Source organism: Trachurus trachurus (genome assembly GCF_905171665.1).
Source record: "Trachurus trachurus genome assembly, chromosome: 9".
Lineage (NCBI taxonomy): Eukaryota > Metazoa > Chordata > Actinopteri > Carangiformes > Carangidae > Trachurus > Trachurus trachurus.
Window position 1 is genome coordinate 10,694,502 of NC_139895.1, and position 23,362 is coordinate 10,717,863.

Sequence of the window (23,362 nt, forward strand, 5' to 3'; positions counted from 1 at the left end):
TAGTCCATCTCATGCACTTGAAAGTTGTAAACAGTACAAATATAAATGATTCACTTACAATATTTGAATCCCAGCAATTCCAAAATAGACAGACAGACTCCAAAAAACAGCAGCAGATTGTTTTGTATGCATTTTCCAACACTGTGGCAGATGTGTAAATAATGAGGTGGAAAATGTCTATTTAACATGATTGGATTGTCTCTACCTATTCGACGTGGCTGGAGAGAGAGCGAGAGTCAAAAAGCAGTTTACAGCTCGAATGGCGCCACAACTTCCAATTCATAATGATATGAACGATGACTCAGCTTTGCTAGATCTCTAAAACATACATTTAAAATATATCATGATTTACATTTGTGAAGTAGAAAATGGCCTGGGGTGGTCTTCATTGTCCTGATATGTATTTTTTTTTCTGATACGTTAAAGGGAAAAGTTCAGCCAGATTTAAGTTACTCACTTTTAACGTAATGATCCATAGACGTCAATTCACTCTTTTAGCTTTGTGTAGATACAATCTTTTAAGATATAAAAATAAGACGGCAGGTTTGAAATGAATTAATCGATTCGTCCTACACAGTCACCTTTGCAGCAGTGTTGTAGTCAAGAGTAGCTAGTCAACGCCAATGTGAGACCAATGTTGATTTTGCGAAATAAATTAAAACCAAAGGCTAGTAAAAAACAACAAATTTAACTATGAAAATCTTGCCGATTCTCAGAAAAAGTATATTAAACACATTTTCTGTTGTGTAAATTGTACAATGTTTCAAAGAGAACCTACTTACTTTTAGTTTTCAAAATATTGGATATTATCAAAACAATTGCTAATGTTTCCTTAAATCGCCATTATAGTTATTAGATGACTGAGAATTAGTTTAATCTCCAGTTCATTCAGACTGAACGCAAAGCTTTGCTTTATTTGTAGCCTACACATACGTACAACCGTTAGCCAAAGCTAGCTAACGGCTAACAGCACCGCTGCCTTTTACTTTTCTTTGTCCTACTACAGATTTTATGTAATAAACTGAAATGTTTATTTAAATGAACCTACTTTGCCTCGAAAATGCGACAACGTAACTTTCAGGATACAACAGGCCTCCATATACTGTATGATACAACCTTGACGATACGACCATAACTTATGGTGGCTAACATTCGCTTATGCTAACAAACACTGATCGTAAGCTGAGCTTGCAATTCTTGTCCTCTTCCTCCTTTCTTAGAATATCTTTCGTTAGAGCAGAAGTAAGCAGAATATTTGTGTTAATATAAGTCTTAAATAGTTTTATCTTCCGACAGCAATCACTTATATATAGTGTTTGGTCTGAAACACGGGTCTGTCAGTCACTCTGCTCTGCTGTAAGCCGAGGAGAAAACTTTCCTTGTATCCTACAACCTTTATCCAATGAGGAGAGAGAACAGCATAAAGGGGCAGTCCTCTCTGTGTGTGCAGCCAAGTGATGCGCGTGAATGTGGTGACGTAGGGACGAGGGCGGGGACTGCTAACTTCATCAGCTGACAAGAAGTTAGCCAATCACTTACTTCTGCTTTAAATGCTAAACATCGTGCTGGAAATGATCTGCCGCAGTTATTAGCTATGTAGGCTAGTCTTGTTTGAATTTTTTTTGTTTTTCCTAATTGGCTTTGAATACCTCAAAAATTCACTTAGCGTACAGTCTGAACACCTCTTTATATGACAGCAAATGTTATATTTTTGATTTAAGTCATTGAATCAATGATTGGGAAGATTTTTTGGGTAGCTAGCAGTTTAGCTACCCGGTTTACACTTAAGTGTTAAACTTTACTCACAACATGTTGCCTGTTTGAGTCAATGTTTGAGAAATATGCTAATAATTCTCAAAAATGCAATGAAATCAAGAAAAGGACTTTTACGGGAAGGAAAAAATAAAAGTTTGAATACTCAAAGTGACGACAACACTGCTGTTAAGCAACTATGCAACAAACCTTAAAAAGCCAAAAACAAACTCAGGGTTTATTTTGACTTTTAACTGTTTTCATCTGCCTTTTTTAAAATTTTTAAATTAAAGTCATGTGCTCTGCCTTTATGTGTCTTAACAGTCACTTCATTACTGAGCAAGGAATCTCAACACTCAAAATTTAAATCGCTCTCAGTCATCAGACCTCGGCCCATTGGCAACAGGTCTTTAATCCGATTCAACCTATTTCCTAAAAAAAAAAAAAACAGTTTCACACATTACTCAGAAAGAAATACGTTGTCACTGATTAGGGTCTACAAAAGTCATGTTTCACTGACTCTACTGTTGATTTAGAGTTTTTATGTTTTTATCAGTACCTATTAAACTCTGTATCTATCAAAAGCTATTTAAGGTAAATAACATACATTTATTTCTGGGTAGTAGTGCTTTGGGGGGGGAGGGGCTCAGTGGTAGCATTTCTGAAGGGTAATTAGTTTTGCAACAGTTGACGAGATACATTTCAAGTGTCAGCATTTTCACAGGACAGCGTCAAGTGAGGGAGTTCCTGGTCTGACCAGCGGCTTCATTCGTTCATTCTTTCTTTCTTTCTTTTTCTTTCTCCAAAGGCTGATATTGTTCAAAAACGTCTCGCTCATGTTCCCAGGCAATACTCAAAAACAAAAACAAAAAAAAAAGCTCAGGCTGATCACAGAGCAGTCTCCCATCAAAGAACGGTTGCCAACACATCCCCCACACAAACCAGAAGACGCTGGCTTCGTCACATTCAAATGGTACGGTGTAAAATAAGAGGACCTTTTTTTTTTTTTTTTTAATTCTTTTAACCTTTTTTAAAGTTAAATAAAGCTTTTCGAGAGACAAACGTGTAAAAACCTGTACAGACATCCACACAATGAGGACACAATGAGGTAACACCGGACAAAATGGTCTACACAGTTGACAGACATAAGAAATGGCAAAAACAATGTCATGATAAATATACAATGTGAGATGTACAAAACATTCATTCGAAAACAATAAAAAGACGTGGAGGAAAAATAATCTACATTTTGTTCTCAAATGTGTGTTTTTTTGTTGTTTTTTTGTTAAAAAAGTTACAAGCAAAAGATACATCCAGGAAATAAATCGAAATTATTATGAAGGGAACAAGTCAATAGTTAAAAAGGACGAAGAGAGAAAAAAAAGGGAAAAAGGTAAAAGAAAGGAAAGATATCCAGTATGGTTCAAATCAAACCAAAGAAAGTATGAGAGAGAGTCCCGACGGCTTTGAGAAGCTGGACAGTCGATTATCTTAACACACACATGCCGACATTCCATGAAAATACACACAGCACGGGCAGTTTTCATCACTGGGCTGGCTTTTGGATTCAGTGCATTCTTTATAAGAGGTGGGGTATTTATGTGGAGTTATATGGCGGCTGATTTTTTTCTCTTTTTTTAAATAGTTGCTGATTGTTTGCTTGTTTTTTGTTGCTGTTGTTGTTGTATCCCTAAAACTCATTTGACATACTCAGCTGACTTCCAGAAGTGCCCTGGGTGGGAAAGGCGGCGGTTCCGTTTTGGCAACTTTTCCAGTAAATCTACGAGCTTGGAGAAACTGGGCCGCTCTTCCTGCTTGAACGCCCAGCAGAGGAGCAGGATGTCCTGGGAAACACACAGGTGGAAAGAAAAAAAAAAACCCAAAGCTGTTAGATGGACGCAATACAGGACAGGAGCACCTCAATAAATTACAATATCATGGAAAAGTTTGTTTATTTTAGTAGATCAATTAAAATAGTTAAAGCAGAAGTAAGCGATATTTTTGTGTTAATATAAGTCTTAAATAGTTATATCTTCCGACAGCAATCACTTACAAAGAGTGTTTGGACCGAAACACGGGTCTGTCAGTCACTTTGCTCTGCTCTGAGCCCAGGAGAAAACTTTTCTCGTATCCTACAAGTTTTATCCAATGAGGAGAGAGAACCAGTAGATCCATGACGAGGGCGGGGGCTGCTAACTCCATCGGCTGAGAAGACGTTATGGTGCGTGTGTTTTTCCGACCTGTGAAGTCGTACCAGTTCGATCTGGTACGAGTTCACGGGTCGGAAGTTACGAGTGGCCGTTATAGTGACTTTCACAGGTAAAACAGGTCGGAAAAACACGAGTGGGTTGCCTGGAACGCTACAAAGTCGTAAATCGTGACTTGAAGCTGTAATTTACGGTTTCAAAAGCCGGCCTGGAACGCAGCATTAGCCAAAACAACCGGATTGCTTACTTCTGCTTTAAATTCATATATTATATAGATTCATTAAACACAGACTGAAATATTTCAAGTCTTTATGATCATGGCTTATACTTAATAAAAAGCCAAACTTCAGTAAATCAAAAAAAAAGATTGAATATTGTAAAAAACTTTACTATTGTGACCTAATGATGTCACACTCCAATCAGCTGATAACCTCAAAACACCTGCAAAGGTTTCCTGATCCGTTTAAAGGGGACATATTATGGAAATGTCACTTTTTGAAGGCTCGTTAACATATATTTGGGTGTTTGTCTTTCCTTCCGGCCGCCAAAATGTGAGAATTGACAAAAAAAAATCTGTAACGTGCAGGCTCCCTATAGGTTGAAATCCACGTGGTTTTAAGAGCTGCAGTTAGACTCTCTAAATCTCCTTCAAATTATTACCCATCCGACTAGGCTTAACCCAAATTCTCTGGATAAGGCCACTCTGCTAGATGTGATTCTCACTAACACTCCCTATAGGTACCATTCTGGCGTGTTTTGTAGCGACCTAAGTGACCATTGTTTTATTGCATGCATTCGCAATAACACCACTGCCAAACAGCCTGTAACCATCAGTGTTAAGCGCTCACTAAAGCATTTCAGCATTTCAGCATTCCTCTATGACTTGGCTAACGTAAACTGGCACAGAGTCAGCCTGGTTCCTACTGTGAATGATGCATGGTCCCTGTTTAAAGAGCAGTTTAGCGCTGTGGTTAACAAACACGCCCCCTTCAAGAAACAACGGATAAAAAATCGCCATAGTCCTTGGTTCACTCAAGAACTTACATCACTTCTTAAACAAAAAAATGCTGCATGGAGCAAAGCTCGCCTCTCAAATTCTCCCACAGATTACCTCAAATTCCGGCAGCTTCGAAATAAGGCCACACAAGCCGTACGGCAGGCTAAATCTGGTCATTTTAAAGCCCAATTCACTCGATGTAGCTCTGATCCCAGTGCATTTTGGAAGACAGTTAGAAAACTCCAGAACAAACCCTCATCTATGCCTGTCTCACTCAAAACAAACAACCTGGTAATCTCAGACAAGACTGCTATGGCAGATGCCTTCAATAGCCATTTCACTAAGTCTGGCCTTGTTTTCGATGCTGTTCAGCCCATCTGCTCTACTCTATCGCCATCCAATTCCCACTGCTCCTCTGACCCCCCAGCCTCCCCATACAGTTTCTCCCTTCGTCCCATCACAGAGTTCGAGGTTCTGAAGGAATTGTCTGCCCTAGACCCTCATAAGTCAGCTGGATGTGATGGTCTTCCTGCTTTTTTTATTAAAGCCGCAGCTCCCATTATTGCTGCACCTATAACCGCACTCTTTAACCTCTCACTTCATACTGCTGAAATACCTTTAGACTGGAAAGAAGCTATTGTCCTCCCACTGTTTAAGGGTGGTGAGCAGTCTGATCCAAACAACTACAGACCTATATCCATTCTGCCCTGTGTGTCCAAGGTATTTGAGAAGCTTGTAAACAAACAGCTCACAGACTACCTTGACATTTCTGGTACTCTATCTGATGTACAGTCCGGTTTCCGTGCCAGGTATGGGTGTACAACAGCTACTTTAAAGGTGTTAAATGACATTACCTCTGCCCTAGACAATAAACAATACTGTGCTGCAATTTTCATTGACCTTGCCAAAGCCTTTGACTCTGTTGACCATTCCATCCTCATTAACAGGCTAAGCAGTATTGGGATCTCAGAAGACTCACTGGCCTGGTTCACTCATTATCTCTCTCACCGGGTGCAACGCGTAAGGTTCGACAACTCATTCTCTCACCCCCTCCCTGTCACCAAGGGTGTCCCCCAAGGTTCAATACTTGGTCCATTACTGTTCTCCACTTACATCAATAACATTCCCCTAGCTGCTGGTAATTCTTTCATTCACCTTTATGCTGACGACACAATCCTGTATGCCTCCGGCCCATCTCCCTCCTATGTCCAAGCTACACTCCAGGATAGCTTCCTCCAGGTACAACATGCTTTCTCTCTACTGAAATTGTCTCTCAATACATCTAAGACGAAAGCTATGTGGTTTCACAGGAAGGGCGCTCCCCCCCTCTCCCCATCTCAACTAAACATCTCTACCTGTGAGGGAGCTATCCTGGAATATGTCTCCACCTACAAATACCTTGGCATCTGGTTAGACTCCACGCTTAGTTTTTCACATCACATCTCCCAGTTACAGGCTAAGGTCCGGGCCAAACTTGGTTTTCTTTACAGACACCGTTATGCCTTCACCTCTTCTGCTAAATTGAGTCTCATTAAACTTACAATTCTCCCCTCACTTGATTTCGGTGACACCATCTATCGTACAGCATGTAAAAGCACCCTTGCTAAACTGGACACACTCTATCACTCCGCCATCCGCTTCGCTACAAACGCGTCCCACAACACCCACCATTGCACTCTTTACTCTTTGGTAAATTGGCCATCACTTCACACCCGCCGTCAGACCCACTGGCTCACTCTCATTTATAAGACCCTCCTTCTACGGACCCCCCCTTACCTGTCCCGCTTGCTGCACCAACTCCCTGTCACATACAACACTCGGTCCTCTCATCTCATTCTGCTAACAATCCCCAAAACCAGATCTACAATCGGCTCCGCATCATTCCAGTCAGCTGCTGCCTCTGATTGGAACATATTACAAAAACTCCTCAAACTTGACAAACTCATCTCCATTCCAACCTTCAAAGAGGCCATCTCACACCTTGTCATAGACTCCTGCAAATGTTTTCCCCCCGTCTAACCCCTCTTCCTTTAGCCTGTATTTTTATGTTGAGTGCCCATACCTGCCGCTGGCAGCCCTGGCTCCTCCTTACATGTTGATAATCCTTGTATAGTGTCTTCGCATGCATTTCTGTGTTGTGATGTTCTAGATAACTAATTCCTCGCTATTAACCTTGCCTGTTCTAATTGAGCTGTTACATTAATTTTCTGCCCTGTCTGCTATTGCCTGTCTCGCTGCTCTGCTCATGCCTAGCTAACCTGCTTCCCTGCACAGCCATGCTGGTGTATTGTCTTTGTGACTGTCTTGCTACATGTCTGTTCAGTTCTGTTTTGTGCCTCTGCTTGTGTATTGTCTTCATGGTCGTTCTGCTGCATGTCTGTTTAGCTGTTTTATGCCACTGTTTTTTTAACTTTTTAACTTGTACTTTTTTTCACAGCCCTCTCCCCCTCTCCCCTCAAGAAGCTTGTGCTTTTTGTCAGGCCATCATTGCAAATAAGAACCTGTTCTTAATGATTTTTCGCCTGGTTAAATAAAGGTTAAATAAAAATAAATAAAAATAAAAGCTGTTACCTCAGTTGTCTTACAGTGATGTAACTAGGTTTCGAATTTGCATAATACCACCCCTACCTGGGACCGGGAGAAGGGGCGGGGTTCATTTGCATTTAAAGGGACAGGCACTGAAACCAGCCGTTCTGAACAGGGCTGTTTTGAGAGGATGAAAAGAGCTGTGATGTTTGATCCTTGGGATATTTTGACCAAAGCATGTCACAGATGCAAAAATAAATAGTAAATTATGGAGGAAAACTTTCTTTTGTGGGCCAGATCACTTAAGAGGAAGAAATTCTGTGGGTAACTTCTGCCCCGCCAGATTTATTTTAGCACCGGGCGTGTGCACTGACGACAGCGACTAGAGCCCACGGCCTGATGCGTGACTGCTTGTCATTCACTCTTAGCATGGATAAAAGCATAATAAGCATTTTTTAAAGTGACGGGAGTGAGGTGAGACTCTCTGTTTGGACTGATATTGTAAGATTTATAAAAATATATATATATATATAAATAAATAGATTAAAATAATCCGGCCGGCCAGATATTATTTCTGGCGTGCCGGTTTTCACCCTGCGGCTGCTAGTTGCCGACCACTGGACTAGACTAAATAGACTAAAATAGACCAACACAGTGAGCAGCAGCAGCAGAAACATCACATTTAACATAGAAAACATCCTGACAGCTCAGGAGCTACATCAAAAGGTTAGAAATCTGTACCCAGAGCTGGACTCGACTCGGCCTCAGTGAGCGATGTGTAAAAAAAAAAAACACATGACCGTAGCATGTGAGACTGAAAGGACCGGCGGCCACTCAGAGGCTGAACTGAGACTGAATTAGCAGGTAAAACTCTCTCAGATCAGTGTGGATGGAGACTTGTGTCCTGTTTCAAGGACGGAGGAGGAGGTGGAGGAGTTTTTATCAAGGTGAAGCGAAGGCAACCGAGGACTCACACCACATTGCACAGTGCATTACAAAGACAGGAGAGGGCCGACAGCGCCGGGGAGGAGACGAACCCCAACCTGACACTCAGTGTGAGACGGTAGAGTTCCTTTTATATAAACTTTTCCTTTTTCTTTTTTTTTTTCTTTTTTTACCACAGTCTTTTTCTTTAATCCGTCTTTAATTACAGTGCTGGCCAGAAAAATCACATTGCAAACATCCTGCAATATCTCATAATTGGCGGCTAAAAAAGTTTTACTTCTTCTAAAAAGAAGTGAATCTTTGTTACTGGATTTTATTAAGATCCACTTAAAAACACTTGTGTGAATCCAGCCCTGGATTGGTTGATGCCTTTATTATGCAAAGCAAATCTTGGGGACGTGTTTGTGCAAAAATGAGGAGTCAACTGTGACAAATTAAGACAAAGACGTAGAAAATGAAGCCTTACTGATATCTCCTTTCCCATGCCAGTCTGGGCGAGGTTGGGCTTCATCCCGCTGCCAATCTGCCATATGATCACCTCCGCTGGCTGACTTTTGTAAGGCCACTCACGTGCGTGTAACTCGTACCAGATGGTGCTGCGAGGACAGAGGAAGAAGAGAGAAGAGAGATGAAGTCAAGAGGATAACTAACACTCATGTCTTCACAACACACCACCACACCTACAGTATGGAGGGTTCACATCCCGGCCAGCTGGTGCCGACACAGCAAACTGAGAGGTTGTGGATGAACGCTTTTCAGCCTTGAGCCTCAAGTTTTTGCAGAAATTCAAGTTAAAGAAGTTAAAGAAGTGACCCCTTTTAAATTACAGCTCATGCAAAATGGCCGCCCTCCACCTCCCTGGTTGTTTTCATTCCCCCTCCTGCACGTCAACTTTGAGCGGTATAAAAATAGCTCTTGGTTAGTAGTAGGGAGGGGGGATAAAGTGACGTCCGATTGTTGATGAATATGTAAAACGGCCGCGGGGGTCACCTCCAGGCAACACAAGGGCTCACAGAGCAGCTGGACATTGTGCGCCCAGCGCTGCGCTCGTCGTCGTCGTCCCCTTTGAAATAATACAGTGACGAAACCCTCCATATGGGGGGACCATCTGAAAACGCAATTGTGTTAGGGAGTCAACAGACAGAGCAGCGTCCACGCCCACCACAAACGAGTCAGTAATGGCACCGGAGGAAGAGCAGGAGCCGTGGGGATTTTTAATCAACTTAAGGCAAATATTTAAAAAAACAAAAACAAAAAAAAAACAGGTTAAAGGAGGAGAGGGAGGAGCAGAGCGATCTGTATGTAATGACTACGGGAAGTAATTAAATAATTTGGGTCAAAATGTGTCAAATAGCAAATTTCTTAAGAGGCCGTGCTTATGAAAAGGTAAGAAAAAACTTGATTATTATTAATTTATAGTGGCAATATGTGTCCTTACCGATGACGATTGTGAATCATTTTGGGAAAACAGGCTTAAATGCTCTTTTTATTAGTGTTTTAGCAGATCAAATACTTGCATTGGACTTGTGTGGCAAACAAAGTTACTGCTCTTGAATGGGAAGAGCCACAATCCCAGCATTTCTTCTTGTAAAGGTTATAAGGATCAACTAAAATCCCCCCTTCCTCTACAGTACGTGGGGTTTGAATGTTTCATAAATTGAGTTTCCTAAAACCTGCATGTTCTCTATTTGAGCTGCAATGAACAACACACAGGAAAAGCCTGAGGGCAAACAAGAGCTCTACACAGAATTTGTCAGCAAACCCAAAGTCATAAGGACGTGAGTGCAGCTGAAAGACGATCTAGGATGTTTGGGAGCCACTTGGTAGAATCAAAGTCTTTAGCGCTAAGGTTAGGGTTAGTTATCCTTGTGTTTATCTCTCTTTATCTTTCAGCTCAGATGGGACTGTCCATTGTTAATGTCCTTTTTCTTTTAGATGCAATTTGTGGTCACCCTGGACATAAAAACTCCAGCTCCTCTTGTGCAGCTGAGACTTCTCATGGTGAACACTCAGACTGGACACCAGGTGCACGAAGCCCAGAAGCAACAACCTCTTCATCTGTGGATGTTGATTGATGAACTCATTGATCGACTCCTCGCCATTCGCACGGTTTTTTTTTCTTACCTCTTCCTGCAACTACCCAATCAAGTTTGACATTCAAGGAGGTAACTACCTCTTGGTTTCTATTATTTATTCAATCTGAGCTTCTAAACCTCCTCCTCCTTCTTCTTCTTCTTCTTGTACCGCAGAGCCAATCACTCATCAATGTGCTCTTCATCTTCTCCAGTCAGACTCTCCAGCTGCACCATTTCCACCACAACCAAGGTTTCATTCACTCATTCATTCAGGTTTCAGTAGAGTTTTGCATGGATTTACCTCTAAAACAACTCTGTCTCGTAACGTTCAGTTATTATCTCAAAGCGTGGTGAATGTGCAGGTCACAGCTTGTCCACCAGAGCGTTTTGGAGTTGTTGGATTGTGTATTTGATGAGTTTGATGAGGAAAACCAAGAAATCCCATGAGCCTTCGTAGCGTAGCTCTGAGCAACTCGCGGCTCTGCTCCGCCACTCTAAAAATAGCTTGCACCGACAATTAAAGGTAACGAACCTACTCCTAAAACTATAGGGATTATGGCAATGGGCCAATTTGCCAAAAATGTTGAACTATCCCTTTAACTATTCTAAACAGGTGACTTATATTTAAAAAAATCACGAAGGGAGAAATTAGTTTTAGGGACTAAAACAGGTCTTTTGTTCATGTTAACATGTTAGTCTATGGGGATTGACTCCTTTTCAGAACCAGCCTCGAGTGGCCGTTAGAGGACCTGCAGCTTTTGGGACTTTTGTGTTTGCTTCATTTTTTGGAGGCGCTTGAGAGTATGGGATCATGCATCAAAATCAGATAAAATTTCAAGCAATTAACTTTCAAAAATGTGCTAATCCTGTTCTTATTAAATGGTTATAGGTTGGACATGTTAAATCTGAAGCAAAATTGTTGTTTAAAATATCACAGATTATTACAATACCTCAGTCTTTGTACAGTAAGGAGTGAGAATCTGTATCTATAATGAGATCTGAAAACCAGTTAATGAGGTCACCTCTTTGGCATGTAACATGGATTTTTTTTGGGGGGGGACTGTGAAAGTAAGAATTTATTGAATTCACACACACACACACACACACATATTTGCAAAAACGGCTTTTGTCACTCACCCAAAAGCAAAAACATCTGACTGTTTGGAGAAGGGAAGCTTGTCCTCCTCCGTGTCTGGAGAGAGCTGCTGGATGATTTCGGGGGCCAGGTGACACAGCCAGCCGTTGGGGATCCTCAGTTTGTCTTCTCTCCGGCTGCAGGAAGAGAGAAAAAGTGTAGATGGAGGAGACTCGTCAGGGTTTATAGATCTGCTGAGATGATTGTCGTCACTGATGTTGGCTTTTCAGTTTCAGAAAAAGTGCAATAAAGCAAGTTCAAGGTAAGGTAATGCTGTAGGTATAGGGTGAGCCACTGCTGAAGTCTGCTGCATTGAAACAGCTAAGACATAATTAACTCACATTAATCCCCTGACTAATTAGAAATATCCATCCATGATCCTAATTTGTAAAGTAAAAATGTTATGTTTTGGTCTCTTTAAATCCTTTACAATGTCATTTTTATAGTTTTTGCCACCTGTGTATAGCTAGCCTACAGCTGACATGTTGGATCCTATTGATTGGCTCATTGGTTAGAGCGATAAAGGGTGATTAGTAGTCCTTGTTGAGGCGCGACTCACAAAACGATCAACTTCAAAGAGTCAATAATGCAAGAATAAATATTTGAAAGCAAACTAAACCCTAACCCAACAGGTCAGTTAGCTTAGCCTAGCCTAGCTTAGCTTAGCTTAGCACAAAGTCTGAAAACATAAACTATATCCATCCTTGTCCACCTCCACCTTTACAGTTTTATAAACAGCTTCAGAAATAGAAACGTGAGAATGAACTTGTTGGTTTTTTGTTTGTTTTTTTAACAGCATTTCTTGATAAACAGCAGGTGGGCACAGAGTGACTGCAGCCAGCCTTGTTGTCTCAGCGATGTTGCTAGGCAACCAACTAGGCTTTAACAAAATAAAAAAATAAAAACAACAAAAACATGCTAATTACTGAGCTTTAGTGATGCTGGCAGATGGGCGGATGTTTGACATTTGGACGGAGCCAGGCTAACTGTTTCTCCTTCCTGTTTTTTTTTACATCTTTATGCTAAGCTACGCTAATTACCTCTTTGCTTTAGCTGCATAATCAATGCACAGAGGCCACAGTGGTTATTGATCTTAATCTGAATATTGACAAGGCAAATTTCAAAGGATGATGTGCAGGAATGATGAAAAAAGTGTCTTAACTTGTTCATGATTGGGCACGAGAGCCTAGATCTAATTCATAACAGCATGATTGTTACATTTTAGACTAATTTGGTGAAATGCTCCGCTGAGTGTATGTGAGAAAAATATGACTGTTAATATGATCCTGCTGTGCCGCAGCCCTCTGCCTGTGGATGTTGTGGGTGTATTCAGAAAGCTCGCTGCTACTGCTGCTGCTGCTGCTGCTGCTGCTGCTGCTGCTGCCTCCAAAAAGCTTCTCCGTCTCCGTCAACCTCCTCCTGGAAGAGGTGGATCAAAGTCTTGCCATCATGAGGTCAATCTTGAGCGGATACAAAGTGTGATTACTGGTGTGCTGCTCAGCCATGACATGGTAAATTACAGAAAATATAGGCTACTCTATTTGTTTAGTGCGGCCGGTGAGAGCCAATTTACAACGTTTTCCTCTCCTTCCTGTGATATTTCTGTTTGTAGCTACTCTTTGCACCGACCGGTGGCCACGGCTGAATGTCTCTCTGCTCGTTATTGACCTGGTTACTCGTCTCTCTCTCTTCCAACACCTCTCGCCAACACTGCTCATGTTCTTGAGTGTGCAGAAGTAGGAATAGGAATTTCTTCCATGGCAACAGTAAAGATGGACAGAAGACCAAAACAGAGGCAGACCTGTTTTTTTTTATAGGCTACACCAGTTGAAGTTACAGTTACATGAGCACACTGGTGTAAATGAGGCATCTTAAACCTACTGTACTACACCTCACCAGTCAATGGTGCTATCTCTTTACCCATAATCCACTCTGTTTCCTGTCGAAAACTGGGACGATGCCACGTAATTGCCTCCTGCTGCTCTGAAGAACAACAATAACGAGCAAAGGTGTGAAAAACTAATACATGGGTGGACCGTGTCGTAGATTATTTGCATTCGGCCTCTCTTTTCTACTCCCTGAGCTCACATAAAGTATTTTTAATACAGCAAAGTCCTTTTCTAATTTAAATGTTTTTTTTCAATTTCTGTTGTAAGACAATGGGAAAAAGAAAAAGTTTGAACTTTGTTGGAAAAAGTCCCCATATATACACACGCACACAGTTTCTTCCTCTGTTTCCAGTCTTTATGCTAAGCTATGCTAATTACCTGGCTCCAGATCCACACAGTACCTAATGCACAGATGTGTTTACAGAAATTAGAGGCTCATTATGAGAGACCCTAACCCTGCAGTATGGCAAGAAAAATCCAGACAAACACTTTTCTACGAGAAGTAGCTGAGGTTTCGTCCAACAAATTGCTACAAGTGTCACAATACATGTTTTATAATAGATTAATGAAAAAAAAGAGAAAAAAAGGTGGTTAAATCACTGAAAAAAGCGACAAGCTGTCAACTTGTGCATGTTCGTGCAATATAATTTGAATTTTTTTCATCTACTAGCATCATGGTTATAACAATAAACAGCCTGTTAATTGGTTTTGCGCTGTAACAATAAACAATCGCCCTCCCTCTCCTCCCCCACCCACTGTTCTTCCTCCAACCCACTCACCAAGTGCTGCTCTCAGTCTTAACCTTAAAGGGCTTTCTGTATTATGAACTGGCATTACACAAACACTGCAGCGCTACAGCTCTCGTGCCAGAAAGCCAAAACCAACAAAGACAGAGAACGTTCACATGAGACGGTCATTGTTGGGAATGAATGGGTCGAACATAAGCCAGGAGACCAGGGTTCACATTCTGCTATCAGTCTCTCTCCTTATCTTCACGTCCCAGTTTTCAGTCGCTGTTCGTTCAGGTAGTAGCACCAAAATCTACTCGTTAAGTTGCCTCAGTACAAAATGTCCAATCGACCAATGGTGTAACTTCATCACTCAGTCAGTCAGTCAGTCACTTGTACTGTATTTTAAGGGTTAGTCCAGCCAAAGACAGGGGCTACAGACAAAATATTAAAAAGCGTATCAATCAGTATTAGTTTAATTATTCATTTTCTTCCACAAAGCAACAAAGCGGTGAAAACCCACAGCTCCTTTGTTTGTTTATGATGATCAAAAAGGCTTAAAATGCAAGTGGTAAAAACAAACTTGTGATAAAAATAAGTAGGGCAGGGATCAACAAATCTGGCCCGTCACTGAATTCTGAAATTGTGAGGATCAAAAACCTCTGTTCTGAGGTTGTGAGGTTATCACAATGATATTTGTGCATATTAGAATAAAAAAATCCCAATAACACATCCAATTGGATTATCAAAATGATGAACAAAACTCTGCTGTTTATAAAAGTTTGTAACTGATCACTTTATTCTTTTGATGCACCTGTGCAGACAGGGGTTGGAGTTGGAGTTGTCTTGGACACAAGCAGGCGCGGAGTTCAAGGTAAAAAGGTTGGAAATGGGAACCACTGGTTTCGGTGATAGGAGCCTGACTGACAAAGGCTAAAAAATGCCATTGTAAGAAAAATAAAATATCAAAACATTACATTTGAAAAACTAAATTATTTGGCTAAAATGTGAATTTAATTTCAATTTATTTTAATGTCCAGCCCCCAGGTGTCCGTCGAGAAAACTTCTGGCCCTTCGACAAATGTAGTTTGTGACCCCTGATGTAGGTTATCCACTCTATTATATTATAAATCCACTGAATTCAATAGTTCCTGCAGCAAATGTGTCAGTGCTGTTACACAGGGCCTTTGCTCTTCAGGCTGCTCAGGCTGAACAACATGGCTCCTGTCTCTGACGCGTAGTTGAATAATAATTACCTGCCAGCCTGCAGAACCCCAGATATGGTGAAGAGTCCGAAGTCGGTGATGACGACTTTGCCGTTGTCGTAGAACACGTTCTTGGACTTCATGTCTTTGTGTAAGATCCCCTTAGCGTGGAGGTAGCCCATCCCCTGAGGACACACACACACAGAGACACACACACAGAAAGAAAGAGATGTGACTGTTCTGTAATATCAATTTGCAGCGCTGAGCTGTTCAGGAACAAGTCAGCGTTGAGTTGTTTTTTTTACCTTGACCATCTCTTGTGCGATCTGTCGGGTCTTGTTAACGTCCAGCACGACCTTGGCGTCCCGCACCACAGAATAAAGTGTCCTGCCTTTACACAAGCTGAGAGGCAGAGGAGAGAGAGAAAGAAAAAGAAAAAGAGAAAGAAAACCCCACAAAGATAAGAATTCTGCGATAATTTTCTCAACTTCAAAACATTTCAGAATAATCACACGAGGGCCTATTGAAAATTTCATAACATGACATTATCATTATTCTGCTCTATTGTACATCTGCGTAGTGGTTTCTCTCATTTTCCCCACTGTTGCCAAAGTAACAGGTGGTTATGGTGAGAAAATGTAATCCTACTGTGTGTGCAGCATCAAAATGAGCTTGAATGTTGCTTAAAGCTTTTTTTTTTTCTCCTTCACTGTCTTTAATAAATTCAATTTGGGACATCCCATTCAAATCTCTGTTCTTCATTCTTCTGTTTGTTTTGTTTTATTTGATTACAGCCCCTATTTTATTTTAAATCCTATTCATATGCATCTTGCCTGCTGTTTCTTTTTTTATATCTTGTCTTGAGGCATTTTTCTTGTGTGTGTGTGTCTTATGTAAAGCACATTGTTTGTTGTGTTGTTGTTGGGAGATGCTATGCAAATTAACTTCAGTGTATTTTTCTTTTCTTGGTAATGTGGACATGTTGGAGGAATAACAGGAAGCTGTAACAACACAAATGACCTTTAAATCAGCCGCTTCTCTATAATAACACACAGGTAAAGGAACCTGTTAGCATATTAGACCAGAGGAACTTGCTATTGAGGCTTTTTAGATTGTTTGTATTTGCTAAATCAACTGTATTAGTGATTTATTTGCACTGGTGTTGCCATCGTGCCATCCAATTTGTTGCCACTCTGGCGAGCGTTAGATAACGTAGCTGTCAGGAAACCAGCTGTGTAGGGCTGTCACAAACATGAACTTTCACTTGACGATTAATTGCCATGTAAATTATTGCAATTAACGATGTAATTCTTATTCTGATCGTTTTATGCCACTATCATAGTATAAGCCTAAACGTAGTTATGGAGACAATGGATGCTCATCGAAATGCGGTTGTCAAATATTATAAATTAAGCGCCTTGTGGCGTTAATTCTGCACTCATGTGTCATTAAACCATGGAAGAAGAAGAAGAAGAAGGGGGCACAAGGTGATGATGTCATTAAAAGAGGACCAGTCAAAAGGTGGAAAATAATGAAAAGATAGTGATGGAAAGTGACGTTTCAGTTGGTTTCATCCAGCTGTTTTTATACAGATGAATGGAAACAATTTTAACGATTATGCAAAATAATTGCGATGAGGCGACTCTGTAATAATTGTGACAGGCAATATGACGTAAACAAAACATTGCAATGAAAGATTATAAATCATGTTTAGTGAAAGGAAAACTATCTTTTAGCTCCGCCCACTTATTCAATTAATCAACCAATCACATGATCCCTACTTGGCAACCTTCAGCCAATCACCTGTAAGCTGTCAAACTTTAAAAAGCCAGACAGTCTCCAATGAGAAGTTTCCCTCGTGAACATGGCTCATCCCCAAACTCTCATTGGAACGACCTTCGACCATCGTTTCCATGGTGATCCACTTCCTGTCGGGGTCTAAGTGCCAAAGTTTATCCCGTCCCTTCATAATAAATTGCACTTAATTTGAATTCTAATACTCTCTTGTCTCTTTTATTAGTCCTGATTATTACCAACAGATTCAGTGAGTGAACCTCCGGTGTGAGGGCGCCTGTTGCTAAAATACCGACACACACGGTTTTCAGCGTTTCGGGCTTTTTGAACCATTTCTCGGCCCCTTTTATCTCCGTTCACCTCATCTAACCTGCTCATCCGTTAAAAACCTTCAATGTGTTTTTTTTGTATGTTTTTTATTTGCCACTTTCATCCAAACCACCACCGGCGCAGCCCTGGAGTTCACAGGTGTGACGACTCCGGTGTCAGCTGAGTTGGTGTTTGAGTTTGAGAAGCTGTTAGAGGATAAAATGTCATCATTCTCAGCTGAAACATGGGCCCAATAATACACAGGTGCTGGAGGAGGAGGAGGAGGAGGAGGAAGAGGAAGAGGAGCGGGGGGGAGCTGTTACACTGCGGTTTCATGGAGGCGGTGTCGTATTTCTGGAGGGGTGCCATCACGACGGCGCGTTAATAGACAGCTCTACAACCACCCCCTGCCTCACACCTGAAGCCCTCAACCCTGACTGTGCCACGCAGGTGACCAACAAAGGACCCGGAGCCAACGGTTCATGCATATTCATCCCTAACAACTGCTTGACAGCAGCCGCATTTTTAGTAGCTCTCTCTTTCTCTCTCCTCCCTCTGGGTCTTCTTCTCTTCTCGGCACAGAGCTGCAGTGGCTCATGTCTTCAGTGTCACGTCAGCTCAAACCTTTGCATAAAAGGCCGTTACCTCTGCGCCTCAGACGATCACACTGTGTGTATAAGCTACGCAGAAGAGTTTCATGAAGTCAACACGAGCCTCCTCACTGTGCACAAGGTAATTATGTTGTCTACATGTGTGGGGATGCAGGAGAAGATGTGGTAATAGATGCAACAAAGCCCCCACGTTCTCCTTCTTTCTTCAACACGGGGACGTTTTTTTGTGTTTGAATAATGAATATGACTGATGAGCTCATACAAACGGTATCGTGAGCACATGAAGGGTCTCCACCTCTCAGGTTTTAACCATGGAGGAGCCTGAAGGGAGAGAAGGAGGAGGAGGAGCAGGTCTAATGTGAAAACCTATTTTCTCTCTCTCTCTCTCTCTCTCTCTCTCTCTCAGAAAGTCACAAAACCAAGAAAGTTGTGCATCAGGCGTATTAGGTAGGTAGTAGGTTAAGAAAAGATGAGTTTGGGAGGTGGAGGGGTGGGGACAAATGCGTTTAAAACTTGAAATGTTCCAGTTTAAAGTTGTAAATTTATTAGGAAAACAACCTGGTAAAAAAAAATTGCAAGATTTTGCAAGTTCAGGAAAGACAGAACATCTCTACACTTTACAAAGTTGGAAGAACTCAGGCACCATAATGATCTGGTGATATTTCTTTATTGGTATATAATCCAACTGATAACGAGAGTCTGAGATCTTCCATTGAAGGCATCGTGCAAAACAAGCAACGTCTGTCCAACTGAACAAAGTGTAGATGTGTTTCCTCCCTTGTGTGTTTTTTTCTTGCAAATTTGTGACTTTAACCATGAAGATTTTAAGGTTTTAGACTAAATTTACCTCCTTCTTTCGTAATGTTGATTACATAATGTTGCCTGTACATACACACATGCTAGCTAGCTACGACAGCAGCTCATACAGCATTAACTGTGCAGCATTCGGCATATAACAGTCAAAAGAGCAGCAGCACGTCTTTTGTTCACAGCGTGGGGTTTTTGAATTTGAGAGTCTGACTTCATTATATTCATGAACTCTCACCTGGTGCATGATATTTTTCCCTCCTTTACATAAATTAAAACACTTAGACCACCGACTGATGCAGAGAAATGTACAAATTGGGACATCACCATGTCCTTGGGGACACTTATTGCCCCTTCTCCCCCGTCGACGTTCACGTGCATGAATAAAAACCCATGAATGGACGACTTCGTGCTTTGTGTCCTCGGACAAAAATCAATCCAGTCACTTTTGAGAAACGTAATAACCAAGGGAAAAAAGAAACAATCAATATTTATTATTTCCACTTAAAGCAGCATTAAAACCCTCATCCTTCATGAACCAATGAGCCCAACGGCGATCGCATGTTTTACTTTTACCTTCTTCTTGTACGACTGTGACACAAGACACTCGGAGCACTGGTGGATAACAAAGCCACCTGTTGCACTGACATTTGCGACTATTTTCATCAATCAACAGGAAGGATTTCTGAGAAGCCGCCTGCTCCCCTGCACGCACAATTTCATCTGGCATCAACTGCAATCAGCCGCCCCAATCAATCAGTCAATCACTTATTTAAAACGTATTTACCACCACTGTGAATGTGATGGGAACAGAGCACATCGACTTTGTTTCCTGACGCGTTTGAACGCAGAAATCCCTCTCTCTTTCTTTTCTTTTCTTTCTTATTAGAGAATAGTTAATTTATTCGAAAATAAATAAAGAAACGAGAGGAAACAAAAGCGTCAATTATTATTTTACCGAGTCTCCTCTCTTTGTTTGCAGCCTGTGTAGATGACAGCGTGAGAGCGGGAAAATATCCGAACAATTTCCTTTTTGAACATTATTACTGTAGAGCTGCGCCAATTAATTAAACAAGAGTGTATTCCTTGTGATGGTCTTTAACAGCAACGCAGCCTCGACTTCCTTGTTACAACTGAGACAAAAAATAAATAAATAAATACAAATCTGAGCGCTAATCCATGAAATAATTAAAGTTGTTCATGCAAGTTCGCACCCAACGACCCTCATACATACAGTACAGTATAGGCTGCAGTCACAGCAGATACAATACTGCTGTGAGTTGTGGGTGGTTCATCCATTCAACAGCAGCAGCAGCAGCAGCTTGTTCTAATCATAACCTGTGCATGCTTCATTGTCAGCCACTCTACTACACTCATTTTCCCAGATGGGGGGTTGGAAGGGATTGGGGGGATGGGGGTGGAGGTGGAGGGAGATGAGGCACAGATCTGTGCTGGATTTAAAACGACTCCCAGGGGACGAGAGCAGGAGTCTTTCAGGAGGCGACAGTGGTCAAGAAGAAATAAATGAGGGTCATCAAACATATATTTTATCTCTCTTATTACCTTATTACCTATGTGGAAGTATTAAATAGTTAATAGTAGGTTTCATGCTTTCAATATACAGTGGGGAAAATAAGTATTTGATCCCCTGCTGATTTTTGTCTTTATTTCACTTGATCAAATTGTACATTAATTTATAAACTTTATATGATGATATGATGTTTTGTTGATATTCTGTCTCTCTCTGTCCATTTCTTTGTGGGGGAGCAAACTTACAAAACCAGCAGGGGATCAAATACTTATTTTCCACACTGCATATGCATAATCTTCTTCACGGTTCATGGTATTGCTGTGTATACTGATGTTACAGTTCCGTTTAAACTATTTTCAGTCTTTACATACAATATAAAAACATCCAAGTCAATCCAACTATCAAATGTATTGATAAATGACTATATTATTATGTGTTTTAATATTCCTGCAGAGTATTTTCCCCCTGTGACTGAATAAAGTCCAATTTATGTGTTTTTTTCTATGGACACTTTTATTGATATTCCCTCATTATCTCCTAATGAAAGTCTTGAAATCCAATAGCGTTCACATAAACTCCCAATACACTGCTTTTTTTATTATTATTGTCAATAATGCTTCACATTTAGTCTTTTTTTTATTTTTATTGTCAATAATCCTTCACATTTAGTCATTTTCATATTCGCCTTTATTGAACCTTTATATTATTGCTGCTCTTGGGTTTTTACCAAACCACTTAAGCAGCTTTTGAGAAGATTGACAAGTCTTTCATTGGCCACTCTTGCACAATGGGTGAGATCAATTAGTATTAAAGTATGTATTAAATCTTGATATTTAGTTTTGTTCACAGTGTTTTTTTAAATGTATTTTATTCTAATGTCAAACCAACACTAAAATACAATGGATTGAAAGACTAGGAGACAACACTGGCAGCTGTACAGCGTCCTCACATCTCAACATCTGTACTGTATGTATCTTTACCTGGTGATAATGGCCAGATGTGGCGGACTCATGCAGGCGCCCATAAACAGCACCACGTTCTCGTGGCGCGTGTTGCGGTAGGCCATCACTTCGCGCTTGAAGGCCTTGAGCTGGTCCTCGTTGTCGCGCTCGATGTCGATCAGGCGGATGGCGACCTCGCCGTGCCAGCGCCCGTGGAACACCTTGCCGAAGCGCCCCTTGCCGATCATCTCGCCGATCTCCAGCTGCTCGAACGGGATGTCCCACTCCTGCAGGAAGATGCTGGTCTGGCTGGCCTTGCGCGGGAAGTTGCGAGCCGACAGGAGCGACAGGTTCATCTCCTCGAACTCGTCGCCGGAGTCCTCGTCGTTGCCCTCCTCGTTCTGTGTTTCGGGGTCACAAAGGAAGTGTGTGAATGGCTGCAACGCCTCCATTTCAGATTTTACACAGATTTACTCAACTGTGGTGATTAAAAATACTCTTATACAACACAAAGAGGTGTTGTCACAATATTCTACCAGGATGTCAAATTCTCATTTACCATTCAGCGGCTTGGGGACGATAATCTGCTTAAACCTCCTCCGAACTCAATGAAGTGGGAGTTTCAGTAAGAGGAGCTCTTCGTGTAGTGCACATAGTTGTTTATCTGACACAGTAATGCCTTGTTGGTGCTGTGTTACTCTTTAATATTGCAATATATATATATGTATAACATTTACATGACCTCAAACGTTGCAGATAGATTGTATATGCACCATAAATGAATGTATTTAATGCTCACAAATACAGATGTAGTCAAACTGTTGATGAGCTCTATCTACAAAATAAAAAATATACTCAATATTGTGCATCGGAAACACTGAGTGCTGCTTAAGCCATTGCTAACAATAGTCCTTTGAGGAGGGAAAGCAGTCAGGGGGGAGAAACCGTCGGATTTATTGTGATTTGATTGTAAATATTATGCATCCCAGAACTGAAAATGACCTGTTCAAATTCAGATGCCTGCTGCTGGATTATTATTCGAGGCAATATGCATCACATTTTCTCAGAATGCATCATTGTTACAGGAACAGCGATGACCTGATCTGTGAAAAGCTGCGTCTTTTTTTTTTTTTCATTCCCCCTTCTTCTTGCCGCGTTTGACGCATAACTTTTACCTGCAGGGCTCCTCGGAGAGAGCCGAGCCAAATTATGGTAAATGAGAGAACAATGCAAATGACTGTGACAAGTGGCGGCAAAAGCTATTTTGTCTTCATTCAGATTCCCGAGTAATTTCACGCTGACAAAAATGTGGAGAAGTAGAAAAAGAAAAAAGAAAAAAAAACTTGTGTATTAAAAAAAACAAACCAAAAAACAATGTTGACAAAAGCATCAGTCAGATCAACAGAGGGACTCACGTCTGATGTGGGTTCAACTTCGATTTGCAGTAAAGGGTTGCTCTCGTTCCTGAAACACAGAGTGGAATAAATGACATAAATCAGTCTGTTAGAAAACAATATGCAGATAAAGCAGGTTTCTCTTCACACAGAACTGACTAGCCTACACCTTTCTTTTTTTTGTTCTTAATTTTTTTGTTCCATTGCTCAGGTTTTTGATTCTTTATATCCCTAATAAAGTATGAATGATCCATTTTTGATCTCCAGCATCCCAATAACAGTGTTGCAGTGATGACTGATGCCTTCAGAGAGAGAGAGAGAGAGGTTCATTCAGCACAACTGAAACCTGAGATATTTGGACAGTTTCTTTCACAGGGAAACAACCTGGATATATAACAATGTTAGGGATGCACGGTACAGATAATTATGGGCCAATAATTACATTCAATCAGCCAAAAAACACAGATAAATCAGATTATGACATTTTTTGCCATTTGAGCCAGTTATAATGAGCCA

The 23,362-nt window shown here is 41.0% G+C and overlaps 1 protein-coding gene across 2 annotated transcripts in view; it reads right to left on the minus strand.

Annotated features, from left to right (window-relative positions):
• Nucleotides 1-3,449: 3,449 nt before the first annotated feature.
• Nucleotides 3,450-23,362, minus strand: part of ksr2 (kinase suppressor of ras 2) — a gene marked incomplete at both ends in the record, with an annotated part of 113,423 nt that continues 93,510 nt past the window's right edge. For both annotated transcript variants that reach the window (XM_083979162.1, XM_083979161.1), the window contains 7 exons: nucleotides 3,450-3,596; nucleotides 8,894-9,023; nucleotides 11,640-11,774; nucleotides 15,511-15,644; nucleotides 15,765-15,861; nucleotides 21,492-21,853; nucleotides 22,868-22,916. In XM_083979162.1, the coding sequence (XP_083835288.1) occupies nucleotides 3,450-3,596; nucleotides 8,894-9,023; nucleotides 11,640-11,774; nucleotides 15,511-15,644; nucleotides 15,765-15,861; nucleotides 21,492-21,853; nucleotides 22,868-22,916 (1,054 nt within the window). The remainder of the gene's footprint in view (nucleotides 3,597-8,893; nucleotides 9,024-11,639; nucleotides 11,775-15,510; nucleotides 15,645-15,764; nucleotides 15,862-21,491; nucleotides 21,854-22,867; nucleotides 22,917-23,362) is intronic.